Source organism: Ambystoma mexicanum, chromosome 13 (genome assembly GCF_040938575.1).
Source record: "Ambystoma mexicanum isolate Mex_15411 chromosome 13, UKY_AmexF1_1, whole genome shotgun sequence".
In the NCBI taxonomy this organism is placed as follows: Eukaryota; Metazoa; Chordata; class Amphibia; order Caudata; family Ambystomatidae; genus Ambystoma; species Ambystoma mexicanum.
The window spans coordinates 133,865,107-133,882,803 of NC_090938.1; the positions used below are offsets into that span (position 1 = coordinate 133,865,107).

At 44.5% G+C, this 17,697-nt stretch overlaps 1 protein-coding gene across 2 annotated transcripts in view; it reads left to right on the plus strand.

Annotated features, from left to right (window-relative positions):
* FKBP5 (FKBP prolyl isomerase 5) overlaps window positions 1–17,697 on the plus strand; it is a 569,315-nt gene that overhangs the window by 410,012 nt on the left and 141,606 nt on the right. For both annotated transcript variants that reach the window (XM_069633443.1, XM_069633444.1), the window contains one exon: window positions 16,635–16,725. In XM_069633443.1, the coding sequence (XP_069489544.1) occupies window positions 16,635–16,725 (91 nt within the window). The remainder of the gene's footprint in view (window positions 1–16,634; window positions 16,726–17,697) is intronic.

Sequence of the window (17,697 nt, forward strand, 5' to 3'; positions counted from 1 at the left end):
CATTTTCATTCCCTTCATGCAGTTCCAGTGAGCAGATAAACTTTAACAAGGCTCTCAGATTAATTTTCCTTGACCTTTGCTTCTTCAATTTCTTTGACACATTTCCATCAGCTTTTTTCCTCCCTTTATTCTTTCCTTTACCACTCCCCTGAACTGGTTTACGCAGGGGTGCTGGGCTAACCACCAACACTGACTCCTCCTCATTAAGTGCAGTCACTCCCAATCTTTCAAATTCTTCTAGAAACTCCAAGGATGGAGGAGTGTCTAGCACCAGAGGATGGGAGGTGGAAACTTTGGTGGAAACTTCAGTGGACTACTTCTCTGTTCCCAACTGCACAGATATTTCAAAACTTGAGTTAACTTTTCCTCGATGCCATTCAGCATAGAGGAGTTTTCTTTAACTTGGCCTATTATCGTATCATGCACTCTTAACGACAAACGTTTTTTCCCACTCTCCTGAATATCTTTTACTTTCAAGAATGTTCTTTAACTTCATCTTTGATCAGGTCGTAGTCCCTGACTAGTGGTGAGTTTAAGACAAAGTTAAGTGCGTCTAGAGTAGGAGAGCCTATTTCTGATCTTGTGTATTACGTAGAGCTTCACAATGTACACTAGTTCATCAGATCCTCTGCTGTTCAGATATTGGAGAATTAAAAAGAGCTGAGGTTTCAGAAAGAGCATCAAAAGAGTTGCGCCGGGATGTCCCCCAATGGCAACTACGTCTTTCAGCAGACAAGTGGGCTGGGGTACAATGGTTAGCATGTTTGCATTTTAGCTCTGAATGCCATTGGCATGGGGCGAGGGAGGTTGAGAGAGGGATTCCATAGGCATATCCCCTTCACTGGAGCTCCTCCCATGGCGAAACTAATCCATAAACTTCTTTCTGATGTTGGTTGATGTTACAGTAAAGTCCAGCCCTGCAGATCCAGAGACCGAAGTCCTTATTACTACCAAAGATGAGCCACACTCATTTGGGGCTTGGGCCGAGGGCGTGGCTGTCATTGACAATCTCCGATGGGGAAGTGACATTTCTAAATCGCAGGGTAGCATCTCCCTTGCTTTGTAAATTGTGAATTTTGGATTTTGGTTCATTTACTCAAACAATTGCTCCAGTAGCTCCAAGATTACAAAGGAGCACAACTTACAACTGGACTCACCCAACGTGTATAGATGCAAAAAAGAAAAAAAAAACTTCTAGCCCCAATGCTCTTCTGTCTATTTCTGCCTCTCAACTGTTGCCCAGCTACGCTATGTTGGTGCAGCGCTTTTATGTCCACGTGCTCCCCTTTCAGCAATCCGAGCCATCAAAATAAACCTACGCCAAGTAACTTTTAAAGAAGCAATGCCACTCAAAAGATCTTTGGTCTGAGCTAATTGCTGCCCAACTCGGCAATTACATCGGGCACAGTTTAAAATCAATCTACCACATGTCATATGATCTCTGCATTATTTGGTCACAAACGTACTCGCTTCACTAGGACCGCTACCCGGGACTGCTACTCAGTGTGTCAGTTGGCTGCAAACCAGCATTGTTACTCTAGACGAGGCTAGGCCACCACCATGGCAACCGTGCCAAACAGGCCACTGGGGCCCCACAGACCCCAGAATGGCCCGCTTTTCAAGCGTCCTGGATCTTAGACCAATGCCCGGCTCCGCTTCGTCCGCTCCGCCCCACGTACAATTCTCTGTCAGGAATTCTTACATCAAGGAAAGAACCTACTCATGTCCTCTTGCATCCACACAGAATTGTGAACTGAGCGTCAAGCCGCACTGGCACTCTGTAAATTCCTTAAACTGTAACAATTTCCCCGATACTGTGCACATGACATTCAATATATTTGTGTCACCCTTTCTCTCGAACAGGTCCCATAGTAATTGAATGCCCTGCCTATATCCCGGGAGAGTTCCCAGCAACCCCTTTATGACTCCTGTCGGAGAGTCATCCCAAGGAGCCACAAACTGTAATTGGGCTGCGAAAAAGTATAACTCAAGATCAGGGATGGTCAGTGCCCCCTCCCTGATACGACCGACGGAGCACCTTTATGGCTACCTAATGTCTACCTGTGCCCCAAAGTAATTACCCAATCTTAACATCTTAAAAAAGACCAGTTTTATCTCTTATGGCATGCACACAAAAAACACAACAATCTCGGGAGGACCACCATTTTAAAGAGAGCTATCCTTCCCGTGAATGATAATGGCAGAAACTTCCAAAAATTCACTGCATCCTAATACCCGACAGTGATCTACCCATATTGTACACAAAAGTCTCCTTGATATAATGTAATATCTGAATGCCGAAATATTTAAAGGATTCTAGTTCTCATGTTATACCCCAATCCAGGAGCGTGTCCCTATGTCAGTTCCGTAGGTCCTCCAGAGGGAACAAAACCGATTTTTCCTTATTAATCAGAAATGCCAATAATATTCTGAAGTTACCCAAAGTCTCCATAATAATCGGAATATTATATAGCGGATAGTAAAACATCATCCACGTATAAGGATTTAATATGTATCTCTATACCAGTCTCCTATATATATATTTCCTGAAGTAACTAGCCAGGGGTTCCAGCGCCATTGCAAACAAAATCGGGGACACCAGGCACCCCTGCTCGTACCCCTCTCTAAAGTCCACCTGGAAGACACCCAACTCCCCGTTTTCACCCTTGCCATGGTCTCTTATATAAAAATCTAAACCATCGCAACATACCAGGTCCTAGGCCAAATGCTTCGAAAACCCTAAATAGCCAGGCCCATTCAAGTGAAGCAAATGCCTTGACTATGTCCAAAGAAATCAACACTAGCTCTTCCCGTGTCTGCCTCACTCGATCCATGACATGATGTAATCAGTGTAAATTCATCATCGTATTTCGGCCCAATGAGGCTGAAACATGTCTGGGGATACCTGTGGTCTTGTGTAGAAGGGATGTGATATAGCAATTCAGGTTGGACTTTTGGACTGCCTCTTATGGGGTGGGAACAAGCCTGATTTGCATATGGTCTTTCCCCTTTGAACATCTGCTATCCATTGCTTATAAGTGCTCCTTTAGGGCATTTACATGACATTGCTGACCACTTCTTGGCCAGTATCCAGTATAAGCATGAACTGTGCTATTCTTTTCCAGGTCTTATCCTTCTCCCAGGAACCAATCCCTACCTCTGAACATCTGCTATCCATTGCTTTATAAGTGCTCCTTTAGGGCATTTACATGACATTGCTGACCACCTCTTGGCCAGTATCAGCATGAACTGTGCTATTCTTTTCCGGGTCTTATCCTTCCTTCTCCCAGGAACCAATCCCTACCTCTGAACATCTGCTATCCATTGCTTTATAAGTGCTCCTTTAGGGCATTTACATGACATTGCTGACCACCTCTCGGCCAGTATCGGCATGAGCTGTGCTATTCTTTTCCGGGTCTTATCCTTCCTTCTCCCAGGAACCAATCCCTACCTCTGAACATCTGCTATTCATTGCTTTATAAGTGCACCTTTCGGCATTTCCATGAAATTGCTGACCACCTCTTGGCCAGTATCGGCATGAACTGTGCTATTCTTTTCCGGGTCTTATCCTTCCTTCTCCCAGGAACCAATCCCTACCTCTGAACATCTGCTATCCATTGCTTATAAGTGCTCCTTTAGGGCATTTACATGACATTGCTGACCACCTCTCGGCCAGTATCCAGTATAAACTGTGCTATTCTTTTCCGGGTCTTATCCTTCCTTCTCCCAGGAACCAATCCCTACCGCTGAACATCTGCTATCCATTGCTTTATACGTGCACCTTTAGGGCATTTCCATGAAATTGCTGACCACCTCTTGGCCAGTATCCAGTATAAGCATGAACTGTGCTATTCTTTTCCGGGTCTTATCCTTCCTTCTCCCAGGAACCAATCCCTACCGCTGAACATCTGCTATCCATTGCTTTATAAGTGCACCTTTAGGGCATTTCCATGAAATTGCTGACCACCTCTTGGCCAGTATCGGCATGAACTGTGCTATTCTTTTCCGGGTCTTATCCTTCCTTCTCCCAGAAACCAATCCCTACCGCTGAACATCTGCTATCCATTGCTTTATAAGTGCACCTTTAGGGCATTTCCATGAAATTGCTGACCACCTCTTGGCCAGTATCCAGTATAAGCATGAACTGTGCTATTCTTTTCCGGGTCTTATCCTTCTCCCAGGAACCAATCCCCACAGCTGAACATCTGCTATTCATTGCTTTATAAGTGCACCTTTCGGCATTTCCATGAAATTGCTGACCACCTCTTGGCCAGTATCAACATGAACTGTGCTATTCTTTTCCTGGTCGTATCCTTCCTTCTCCCAGGAAACAATGCCTGTAAGCGAACATGGGAACCATGCATTCAGTTGTTAATCCGGGTCACCACCTCTTCCCAATAAGTCACCTCACCCCCCCCTCCCCATCTTGGACAACACATGTAGCTTCGCCGGGGTCATTTACACCCTATATATTTAAATTGAACCAGTCAAAATCTTGCATTCCGTGGCTCCTTTTTCATCGGCTCCCATACATGGAGCCACTCCCTATCCTACATCACAAAGCCCACACATCCCTCTCCCATTTGCTGTTGATAACCAAGTCCTCCAATGGTCTCCCCTCCTGCAACACCTTATATAAACGAGAACTCCCCCCTTTCCGTTCCCACAGCAACATTCCTGTCTCTATCACCTGACCAGTCTCATGCTCTTCCAGGAAACAATCCCACAGTTCGGACAACCTCCTCACCATGCTACCATAGGTCAGAAAAAGCCCCTTCGGCATGTCATATTTCTCCATCCGTTCTTCAAAAGTAAGTCGGTTAGATAGCACAGCAAGTAGAGCGCTCGCTTTGACATCTTTGCGGAGCCTGCTTATGCATGTTCGAATCCCGGCAAGGCCAAACTCAGCCTTTCATCCTTCCAAGATGCCGGAGGGTTCGTAGCGCTATATAAAATGCAAAAAAAAAAGTTATTTCCGGTCCGCAAAAAAAAATCACCCATTGATTTGCATCCCTTAATCCACAAGGGTGCGAGAGCCACTTCCCTCTGTGCTGTCAATATGGTCGCATCAAAGCCTAATGACAAGTCCTCCCTCTAAATTCCTTTTGGATTTATTGATTTATTTATTGTGTAATTTTATTTTACTAAACCTTACACAAAATATTCTTTCATAAATATCAGTTCACTTTTCGATAAAGCACATACAATCCTCACATGTTAAATCTCATTTGATAATACAATATACATCTTCTAAAACCAATTATAACTATACTTACTAAAAGCATATCATACACTCATCAATATGTGCATGCATCTTTACCAATTTACCACTCATCGGTCTTCTCATCTAATTTAGTAGCTTTAAGAGTGCAAGAACTGAAATAAGATTTTGCATAATGTAAAGGACATTGAGTCAAACGCTTTCCATAAAAATTCCATGGGTTATGTCTCAGCTCCTTTATACACCACGCAAAAGAATTTAAACGGGGGACCAGTGCTCCAGGTAAGATTTGTAAGTGGGATTACCTTACAACCTCTTTTTTAAAGTTGGGAGTAAATTGACTAGCTACCACTCTGGTCAACCATCGAGCACTCACACTACTGGGTGTCTTTATTATCTGGTTTGATGTGCCCAACGACCCTATGAGCCAACCCCTGGTCGACATCCTAGAGGCACTCAATCTTTCCCTATACCGCAGGTCCCATCCACACTGGGAGCCACACCCTTGATGCAATCTTCAGCTCCTCCGACCTCCTCTGTGTCCAGCCCCAAACCACTCTTCTGGACAGACCACTCAGCCTTACTTTTCTCTATCCGCACACTGCCCCCACCACCACAGATGCTGGAACAAGGTCAAGGTACTACCTGACCTTGCTGAAGCCCTGCTACACACACTCATGGCGTTCCTGACCTCAGATAGACCCTACCTATTGAATCCTTTGACTCTTGGCTTAACGACTCTCTCCTCCCTCTCACCCCCTCCCGTCCCACTGCCACCTGCAAAGGACCTATCTCCAAATGGTTCACGACCCAACTGAAGACTTTCGGAAGCCATAATCGCTCTCTTGAGCGCATACGGCAAGTATCCAAAACCCTTCTTAGCAAATCTGTGTTCGCGACATCACTGTAACTACAAATCTGAGATGCGAAAGGCCAAAAAAGCCTACTACAATAAAAGAATCTTGAAAGGCTGCAGCAGCAGCAAAGAGCTCCAGAGGATCATCTCAGAATTTCTGAAGCCCTCCTCCACCATTGCCCGACCACACCACACAAACGCTTTGCGACTCCTCTTCCACAGCACAGCACTGGACAGGACGGAAACCCTTAATGCCAAACTTTCCAACCTCACCCCCTGCCCAACACCCGCTCCTTGAGATTCCACCTCCCTCCTGCCTGCCCCCGTAGCGCCACTTTTCAACTCTTCCAACCCCATCTCGAGCAAGGAGTTCCTCAAATTACTGTTTCCCTCTCTTCTCTGTCCCGCCTCTCTCCTCAAAGAAATCTTCACCCTCATTTGTGCAGGAAAACAGGCTAGGTCCATACTCAACGACTCCCTCACCTCTGGCATCTTCTCAAACCCTTCAAAATAGCGCATGTCAAACCCCCTCTGAAAAAAGCATGTCTTGACCCCCTCCAGCCAATTAATTACAGACCCATCTCCAACACACGATTCCTGGTGAAACTCATCGACCGCTCTGCCTACTCTCAGCTCAACCTTTTCGCAGAATCCAACAATCGAGTAGACCTTGCTCAGTCAGGCTTCCGACTGCACCATGTAACTGAATCCACACTGATCTCGATCTGGGATGACCTCAAAGTCTCAGGAGACTCTGAAGGATTTGCTGTACTGGTTCTCCTAGATCTCTCACCAACTTTTGACACCATTAATCACTCAGTCCTCCTCGACCGACTCCACTCCCTAGGAATCCGAGATTCGGCACTCAACTGGATTGCCTTGTTCCTCAACAACAGGAAAGAAATCACTTTCCTCCCCCCTTTTCTCTCCTCCGCTCACCCTGTGAACACAGGAGTACCTAAAGGTGCTTGCCTCTCACCTCTCCTTTTCAACCTCTACATGACCCCTCTGCCAGGGATCATCCGCTTGCACAACCTCACCTGCTATAACTACGCAGACGACACCCAAATTATGCTGATAATCCTGAAAATGAGCTGTGATCCACGACCCGGTTTATGGTCTTTCCATCGAAAACTTTCCAATGAAAGTTTTTGCATTGAAAATTATCCATCGAAATCTTTTGCATCAAATGCATTTTTTTGTATTTTTTTTAAATCCCTGCTTTGTACCCTTAAAAACCCACACCAACGAAAATTAACCCTTTACCCCACACATATATGCATTCGATGCATATTTTTTCGATGGATGCGTTTCGATTGAAAACGTTTTGTTGGAAACTTTTACAATGGAAAGACTGGATACCCCACGACCCGACCTAGCAGCCTGCCTCACAGATATAGACCTGTGGATGACAAGAAACCACCTCCTTCTTAACCCAGGGAAAACCGAGATCATGGTGTGCAGCAGCACAGCTCTACTCCCGCAACCACTCCAATGGTCCTCCTTCCTCGGCACTCCACCCATACCACCAGCATAGTCAATAACTTTGGCTGCACAATGGTCTCGGGCCTAACCCTGTCCCACCAGATCAATAATGTACCCAAATCCTGTCACTATTACCTCAGGCTTCTGAGACGCATCTTCCCTTACCTGACCTACCCCAACAGATTGGTTGCTATCATGTCCATTGTTGTGTCCAGACTGGACTATGCAAACTCCATCTACTTGGGTGCACCAGCCTACCAACTTATCAAACTCCAAAGAGTACAAAATGCAGCTGTCAGACTCCTTCTTGCACTGGGACGAAGGGATAACTTCTCGCCTGCTCTCCGTACCCATCACTGGCTCCCTATTGGATGAAGAGCCACGTTCAAAATCCTATGCATCACCCACCAAGCAGTGCACAAGGCCGGCCCGACATACCTTCAAGAGAAGATTATGCCCTACTTCCCAACACACACCCTAAGATCAAGCACAGCCCTCCTGCTAGTGATTCCAACCTCCAATTCAGCCAGGCTTGGAGGGTACACCTACTCTACCTTGGCACCAACACTGTGGAATTCACTGCCTTCCCACCTTCTACACAACCAGGATTACATTGCCTTCCGTAAACCATTGAAAACCTGGCTTTTTGCTAATCAATGATAGGGACCGCCTACGGCCACCAAACCATCCACCAGTGTCCAGATTTCAGCTAGAACTGCATTATCTCAAAATAGGAACAGTTAGGCCTTTTAAACTGCCTAATAAGGCATTGCCATGGAAAATTAGGAACAGTCGGGGCACGGAAGCCGGCTCTAGAGACCACCACCCCCTTTTGCCAACAGGTTGGCCATGCTCCCCAGCACAGCACTCCAAATCCCATTGCCCATGACTATAATCCTAAAACGTGACTTCACGATAATTGTATGCTATGACCAGGCAAGCCCACCGCCACCCAGACAGACATGCCCCACACTCTAAAACCAGGAGATATGTCTGTATATATCAACTTGGAAACTAGAACTCAACAGCACCAATAACCGAGCTTAGTCATTATCTTCCCATAAGGAAGCATAGCACTTTCACTCCAGGAGATGCCAACCACTGTCATACACACGTATCCACATACTCCTGGGAATCTGGGAATTAACACACAGTCACCAAAGCGGACCCCCCTAGCAGGCCAACCACATCAGGCCCTGTTTCCCTGTTAACCAGTCTCAAGCCGTACACATCTGGGAAACAACTCAGAGAGCCACTTCTCCAGAGCCTCATAGCACTTATGGTTTAGACAGAACGTTTTGGTCATATCATGCGACAAGGTGGTATATGCTCAAATCAGACAACCCTGGCCTACCTAGGAATAAGGCCAAGAATTCCTACACTGACGGCGCTATAGCGACTATGCTTGGTTGGATTCTCCTGAGAATCATGCAGCAACCACAAATGTGTCAGGAATTACCCAGCCACCCGCCATAAACTATGACCAGGGACCCTGAACAACAGAGCCTCTGTAAAAGGATCGTCCAACCGGGCTAACACAACATTCTCCGCACCAACCAGAGAATTCTCTTTCGGTGATCCACTACCGCAATCCACCAGGATAGACAAGGGGCCTCCTACCGATAAGCAAAGACATGCACTCCTACCAATATGCTCACTCTCCACTTCACACCAACAAACAATAGAACACAGATACACCGCTCAATCAAGTTCAGCCTAGCTGCACACATGCCTACACTAACGCCTTGAACACCTCAACAGTCTGTTAGAAAGCAGTTTTATACCCCACGAAAAATCAGCCCAGCTGCACACATAATCTCTTACATAGGTCCCACGGCAGCCAGAATGCAGACTCGGCGACCACCTATCATACCAAGTGCACCCAAGCACTATATGCTATCCTACTCTCTCCACTGACCTGTCCTACGGTGGCCAAAGGAATTTAGCCTACAGTGCTTTGAGATCATTCCAATGGTATATAAGGCGCTATACAAATTCACAATACTGTAATGCAGTTCAACATTATTTCCCCCTCCTTTTGGTACATCAGTGAGCGGTGGGATTTAACCTTATTTTTATGTTTTTGCTTGAACTTGATTATTTGTTCATCTCTAAGCTCCCCCTTCCAGAAGATTGCGTATAGTTTGTCTGACACTATTTCGTAACCATCTTTTTGATTCTTGGATTTCCATGTTATAGTGCCAGCAACACAATGAATTCACATAGTTTACAGTTTTTTCCAAAATAAGCAAGTATCTTACAAAGGTAGGAAAGTGCTCCAATGAGCAGCAACTCGTATCTATTCGTTTTCAATTCTCAATCAAGAGTGCCTCTATGTGAGTATTAAACTTGGATATATTCCTAGCAGACCAGAAATGTCTGTTCTTGACCCTTGAATCCTCTACTCCAGACTTACGCACTGGTGCATCTCTGGATATCAGTGTTTGAAGATTCCCACTTAACCTATAATGATCGCTAGGAGCATTACTACTAACAGCAAAATCACAATTCTCAACCACAGTGCTTCCAAAACAACTATAAAATCAATACTTGAGACCGGAGACTCACGTTTCCAAGTATATTTATACTTGTGTAAGTTGTTCGGATTTCCTCTGAGAACAAACAGATTCCACCTTTTAAAGAAACTCGCCCATCTCTTGCCCAAGGCCTCCTGCTTTGATGGCGGGTATTTTCTCTTACCTCCTCTGTAACTCATATCATAATTATTTTTCCCTCTGCAATCAGTGTTAAAATCTCCTGCTAATACAATGTGACCCCGATTTCCCTGCTCGTACCAACTCAGGAATATATGGTCTGACTTTTCAAACAGCTCCATTTGTGTAACATCTTGGTAGCAACAATAAATGTTTATGACAAAAAATGTAAGCTCATTCTCTTTTAGCTCCACACAAGCCGCAAGGCCATATGATTCCATATCCCATATACGAAGATCACAACCACATGTAGACCGAATTGCTAATAAAAGACCCCCTTTGGCCCTACCCACCCCGCCTCATCGCTTTTTGTTGGCAGATTAAATACCCATCTTAAACCACATCATCAGTTAGCAAGGTTTCCTGCATCAGTATCAAATCGTATTCACAAAACCTAGCCAATTTTCCTTATTCATATGCAAAAATGTTAAACCTCTCGACTTTCAGCTACATATACTAAACACCTGGTCTCTTTTTAACATCTTTTGCCCCATGGCAATCTGGGAACTGGGCAACCAGGGCCAGTCATCCACCTGTTATTTCTCCTGCTCTTCTCTCTTAGACATCAATACTGTCCGGAAGGGCAATGGACCTGTGGTACATGATATGTTTATGGGGTATGGCAAGTTGTTGTAGTTTACAGAACCCACTGAATTAATTAGAAGTTTTTCCTGATGTGTATTTAAATCAAACCCCTGCTGGCGCAGTTCACCAGTTGACAACAGAATGTAATCTCCAACTGTGCTTTTTTCGTCGCACAAATCTACTAATGTGATATCCCTTGATGAAATAGATGTGAGTCTGATCATGTCATACAGAATCGCAAGGATTGTACTGTGATTCAAGACAATGTCACTCTTGCGAAAAAACAGCCCCCATAATTAAGCAGGGTTTTCAAGAGAGTCTATTAGGGAGGTAACCCCTTCTGGTTGCATACTCCTACGACGAGTTTGATTCTCTCTAATGTCTTTTGTGGGCATCTGAGGCCGTTGAGGACGAAACAGTGACATAGTAGGCATGTTCTTCCTGTTTGACATTGCAAAAGCCTGTTCAGGCTCTATAGAATTACATTTTCCTTTTCGTAGTCGGTCTGACAAGCACTGGTCACGCCCCTATTGTTTCAAAAAATATTCAATTCTAAGTCCACCTGAGGAATTCAGTCAATAAGAAGGGTTCTTTTTCTGCTCCCCAATCCCTCAATATTTGTTTGTCTCTGGAAGCTATGTGAAAAATAGGAGCCAAACCCATCTGGTCATTTCCTTTGCTGCTAGATGCCTCATTTTCATTCCCTTCATGCAGTTCCAGTGAGCAGATAAACTTTAACAAGGCTCTCAGATTAATTTTCCTTGACCTTTGCTTCTTCAATTTCTTTGACACATTTCCATCAGCTTTTTTCCTCCCTTTATTCTTTCCTTTACCACTCCCCTGAACTGGTTTACGCAGGGGTGCTGGGCTAACCACCAACACTGACTCCTCCTCATTAAGTGCAGTCACTCCCAATCTTTCAAATTCTTCTAGAAACTCCAAGGATGGAGGAGTGTCTAGCACCAGAGGATGGGAGGTGGAAACTTTGGTGGAAACTTCAGTGGACTACTTCTCTGTTCCCAACTGCACAGATATTTCAAAACTTGAGTTAACTTTTCCTCGATGCCATTCAGCATAGAGGAGTTTTCTTTAACTTGGCCTATTATCGTATCATGCACTCTTAACGACAAACGTTTTTTCCCACTCTCCTGAATATCTTTTACTTTCAAGAATGTTCTTTAACTTCATCTTTGATCAGGTCGTAGTCCCTGACTAGTGGTGAGTTTAAGACAAAGTTAAGTGCGTCTAGAGTAGGAGAGCCTATTTCTGATCTTGTGTATTACGTAGAGCTTCACAATGTACACTAGTTCATCAGATCCTCTGCTGTTCAGATATTGGAGAATTAAAAAGAGCTGAGGTTTCAGAAAGAGCATCAAAAGAGTTGCGCCGGGATGTCCCCCAATGGCAACTACGTCTTTCAGCAGACAAGTGGGCTGGGGTACAATGGTTAGCATGTTTGCATTTTAGCTCTGAATGCCATTGGCATGGGGCGAGGGAGGTTGAGAGAGGGATTCCATAGGCATATCCCCTTCACTGGAGCTCCTCCCATGGCGAAACTAATCCATAAACTTCTTTCTGATGTTGGTTGATGTTACAGTAAAGTCCAGCCCTGCAGATCCAGAGACCGAAGTCCTTATTACTACCAAAGATGAGCCACACTCATTTGGGGCTTGGGCCGAGGGCGTGGCTGTCATTGACAATCTCCGATGGGGAAGTGACATTTCTAAATCGCAGGGTAGCATCTCCCTTGCTTTGTAAATTGTGAATTTTGGATTTTGGTTCATTTACTCAAACAATTGCTCCAGTAGCTCCAAGATTACAAAGGAGCACAACTTACAACTGGACTCACCCAACGTGTATAGATGCAAAAAAGAAAAAAAAAACTTCTAGCCCCAATGCTCTTCTGTCTATTTCTGCCTCTCAACTGTTGCCCAGCTACGCTATGTTGGTGCAGCGCTTTTATGTCCACGTGCTCCCCTTTCAGCAATCCGAGCCATCAAAATAAACCTACGCCAAGTAACTTTTAAAGAAGCAATGCCACTCAAAAGATCTTTGGTCTGAGCTAATTGCTGCCCAACTCGGCAATTACATCGGGCACAGTTTAAAATCAATCTACCACATGTCATATGATCTCTGCATTATTTGGTCACAAACGTACTCGCTTCACTAGGACCGCTACCCGGGACTGCTACTCAGTGTGTCAGTTGGCTGCAAACCAGCATTGTTACTCTAGACGAGGCTAGGCCACCACCATGGCAACCGTGCCAAACAGGCCACTGGGGCCCCACAGACCCCAGAATGGCCCGCTTTTCAAGCGTCCTGGATCTTAGACCAATGCCCGGCTCCGCTTCGTCCGCTCCGCCCCACGTACAATTCTCTGTCAGGAATTCTTACATCAAGGAAAGAACCTACTCATGTCCTCTTGCATCCACACAGAATTGTGAACTGAGCGTCAAGCCGCACTGGCACTCTGTAAATTCCTTAAACTGTAACAATTTCCCCGATACTGTGCACATGACATTCAATATATTTGTGTCACCCTTTCTCTCGAACAGGTCCCATAGTAATTGAATGCCCTGCCTATATCCCGGGAGAGTTCCCAGCAACCCCTTTATGACTCCTGTCGGAGAGTCATCCCAAGGAGCCACAAACTGTAATTGGGCTGCGAAAAAGTATAACTCAAGATCAGGGATGGTCAGTGCCCCCTCCCTGATACGACCGACGGAGCACCTTTATGGCTACCTAATGTCTACCTGTGCCCCAAAGTAATTACCCAATCTTAACATCTTAAAAAAGACCAGTTTTATCTCTTATGGCATGCACACAAAAAACACAACAATCTCGGGAGGACCACCATTTTAAAGAGAGCTATCCTTCCCGTGAATGATAATGGCAGAAACTTCCAAAAATTCACTGCATCCTAATACCCGACAGTGATCTACCCATATTGTACACAAAAGTCTCCTTGATATAATGTAATATCTGAATGCCGAAATATTTAAAGGATTCTAGTTCTCATGTTATACCCCAATCCAGGAGCGTGTCCCTATGTCAGTTCCGTAGGTCCTCCAGAGGGAACAAAACCGATTTTTCCTTATTAATCAGAAATGCCAATAATATTCTGAAGTTACCCAAAGTCTCCATAATAATCGGAATATTATATAGCGGATAGTAAAACATCATCCACGTATAAGGATTTAATATGTATCTCTATACCAGTCTCCTATATATATATTTCCTGAAGTAACTAGCCAGGGGTTCCAGCGCCATTGCAAACAAAATCGGGGACACCAGGCACCCCTGCTCGTACCCCTCTCTAAAGTCCACCTGGAAGACACCCAACTCCCCGTTTTCACCCTTGCCATGGTCTCTTATATAAAAATCTAAACCATCGCAACATACCAGGTCCTAGGCCAAATGCTTCGAAAACCCTAAATAGCCAGGCCCATTCAAGTGAAGCAAATGCCTTGACTATGTCCAAAGAAATCAACACTAGCTCTTCCCGTGTCTGCCTCACTCGATCCATGACATGATGTAATCAGTGTAAATTCATCATCGTATTTCGGCCCAATGAGGCTGAAACATGTCTGGGGATACCTGTGGTCTTGTGTAGAAGGGATGTGATATAGCAATTCAGGTTGGACTTTTGGACTGCCTCTTATGGGGTGGGAACAAGCCTGATTTGCATATGGTCTTTCCCCTTTTGTAATGGCTCGGCAGGCGAAGAACGATGGTCTGGAGGGCTGCCCAGAGCAATGGCAGAGGTTAAGATTAATTCCAAACCTTCCAGCCATCACATCTTTTGTTTTGCTCTAACTCATCCTCGGCATACACCATTAACCGTAAATAGTTCTCACTCGCCCTGTCATCCTATGCAATGTTATGTTAAATCAATGCCAAGTCTTTTATAGCACATTGGTTTCATTAGTTTATTTTGCCATGTTATGCATTGTCATGCATTGTTGTTTCTTATTAGGCCCTGTCGGGCTTTGATGCGCCCTAATGGGCAATGTTATGCAATATGGTGCTAGGACAGGTTAAGGTATGCAATGGCTCAAACTCAGGATCCTCAATTTGTGGTCAATTTTCTGGGGCCTTCCTGCTGACTGCTAACTGGAATACCATACACACTTCAGTCAAGTAGCAGTGAATTGAAAGAAGAGAGCAGCCAGACATTCAAACATAGGTACTAGAATAGGAAAGAAGATGAATAGAATCAACAGAGATACATTAAATAGACATGTCTTCAAAGGTTTACTGAAGATTCAGGCAAGCAGAATGTCTGATGAAGAAGGGCAAGAGGTGTCACAATATGAGAGTAGTGACCAAGACTCATCTTCTCTGGTGATATTTCTTATGCTGGAAACCTCGGGACGAAACCAGTCAGATGATAGGCCTGTGGAGGGGACATGTTTCTGAAGTTTGGCTTTGAGATATTTTTTGGTTTTCCTGTGCGGGCATTTGAAGTTCATGCAAAGCACACTAAATGAGATCATGTCCTGAACCGGAATCCAGCTTTGTATTTGGCAGAGAGAAGGGATTGGTGGGTTTTTGTGGAGTCCAAAGATGACCCATCAAGCAGCGTTATGAATTCTTTGAAGCCCTAAGATTTGGTAAACCGGAAGATGGCCATAAAGGGTATTGAGAACCTGTAACTGTAAATTGATTAGGTAGACTGCTACAGCTGAGTGATGTTCCTTGGGAAGAACAGGGAGGACCTTTGTTAGGTTCTTCATTTGAAGGAGGCATGACTTGCTAGCAGCCCCCATTTAACAATTCATGTTCATTTCTGCATCTCTGATAAATGTCAGATGAAAATGGGAATGGCAGAGCTTAAGACAGGGGCACAGGAAATTCAGATGTTTTTTATAGGATGTGTTTTCTTACGAGGTTTAGCATCTATATTTTTCATCCATTTAGTTACAAGCTGTTGAAGTGCATTAATTTTTCCAAAACAAACGGGCCTGGTGCTGGTGTGGTTGCTCAGTTGTAGACAATAAGCACACATGGCGTTTAGGTGGTAACCTTTAACATGGGTAGATATGGGTAGTGAAGTAGAGGAGCGAATACAGGAGTGAGGGTGGTCCTGGTTGAAACCCCCTCACTGAAGTATCACAGAAGGGTAGATCAGACAATGCTTGGCAGTGCAGCAGCTCCTGCAATGGCTAAAAGAGCCGAGCAAAGCCGGTCCTGTGGCCCATTGAAAGTTTAGTGATACCTAAGTTGAGATCCTCCTTAATCAGAAGGGTCATTGATTAAGCTGGGACTGAGATAGATTTGTGCATTGCCAATAATGGCAATCTATGTAGATTGAGGTAGATGATAAAAATGTGTGTTTACGCTAGATCAAGCTGGTTTGAGTGAGCTATACGGAAAACTGTCTCTATCGTTCTCAGTTGGCGTGAAGAAATATGTGCTGAGGTGGGGCGAATTACATTCTCCCAACATGCAAAGGTGATTGGGCATATACATTGGCAGCAACCAAAATATATATGACTGTAAGATGCTTGGTTCGGTTCTGTGCTAGTATGCAGATGGTCGCAACACAGACCCTGTCTACAATCCCGATGTCTTCATCCTGATATCTATTCCCAAACACTTGTCACTTGAAAAGCTTCATGGTTTGTAGGCCCAGGACACAAGCCTCTGTTTTCTAGCAGCACTGCCATACAACCGTTGATCACAGAGACAATCTTGGAGTTTTATTGTGAGTACAAAATGATACCTCACAGCAAGTTATGTGTCAACAGTGCTTTCTTTTCTTTTTTTTCAGTTACGGCTTTGGGGTAGCTGGGAAACCTTTATTTAACATCGACCCTGATGCAGAGCTCTGCTATGAAATCACCCTGAAGAGTTTTGAGAAGGTGAGAAGTTCGGACCCAAAACACAAATGGATCATAGAATCTGTTGAGAGTACGTTATAGCCACTGGGTCATTCTGCCTCTTTGTCTACTGCAATACATAAACCATATGTGATTTTCAGCTCTACTATTTTCTATTATATTCTGCTTCTTCCATGCCCCCCCCCCAGAACATTTCAAATGATGGTTTTCTGCTTCCATCCCAATTGGAACAATTACAATAAATTCTGTGCAATCATTGGCCTCCTATTGCCCCCCAGTCTACCTCCTCAAGTCTCATGTTCTGCTGCAAGGTTATGGGCCACTTTAAGTTTTGGCTTATTAATATCGTTTTAGTAGTACTTTCAGGTAAAACTAGAATACTGTAATGAAGTATGGCACACTGTGTGGCTTTTCTGGAAGGGTCCAGTGCCTTGGATGAGGTGTATCCAGCCTCAGCTACATCATTTACTTGTGGCATTACTGTTTTTAATTGGGCATTTCTAAGCAAGGTTTGTTATCACACCCCTTTTTATTTGGGCTGGCCATTGTTTTTGTCATGTATGTCTGCAGAAACGGTTATCTGCAAAACAGTGGCTAAAATGAAGCCATTTATCTGACCTTATCTAGATTCATTTCATGTTTAATAAATTTAAAACGGCAATTTCTTCCTGAAAATCATCTTTTGAATGGATTGTGTCCTCCCACATATTCCTCATCTTTAGATATCTTCCTCTTCAGCTTTAGCTGCTTTGGAAAAACTTTTTCGGCAGATGGAGCTGTGCATCAATGCGGTCGACTTGATGTTCCTCAAAGACCTCCGTCTCAAGGTCAACATCATCATTGGTATATATAGCACGTGCAGCGCCCGTTAGCTTCAGTTCAGTTTTTCCACAATAGCTAGCTAACGATTCAAGAATTACCGCGTGCTTCAGTTTCTGTGTAAACTGCAAAATACTCGAGTATGATGGCCTCGTCATCAACACCATCAACCAC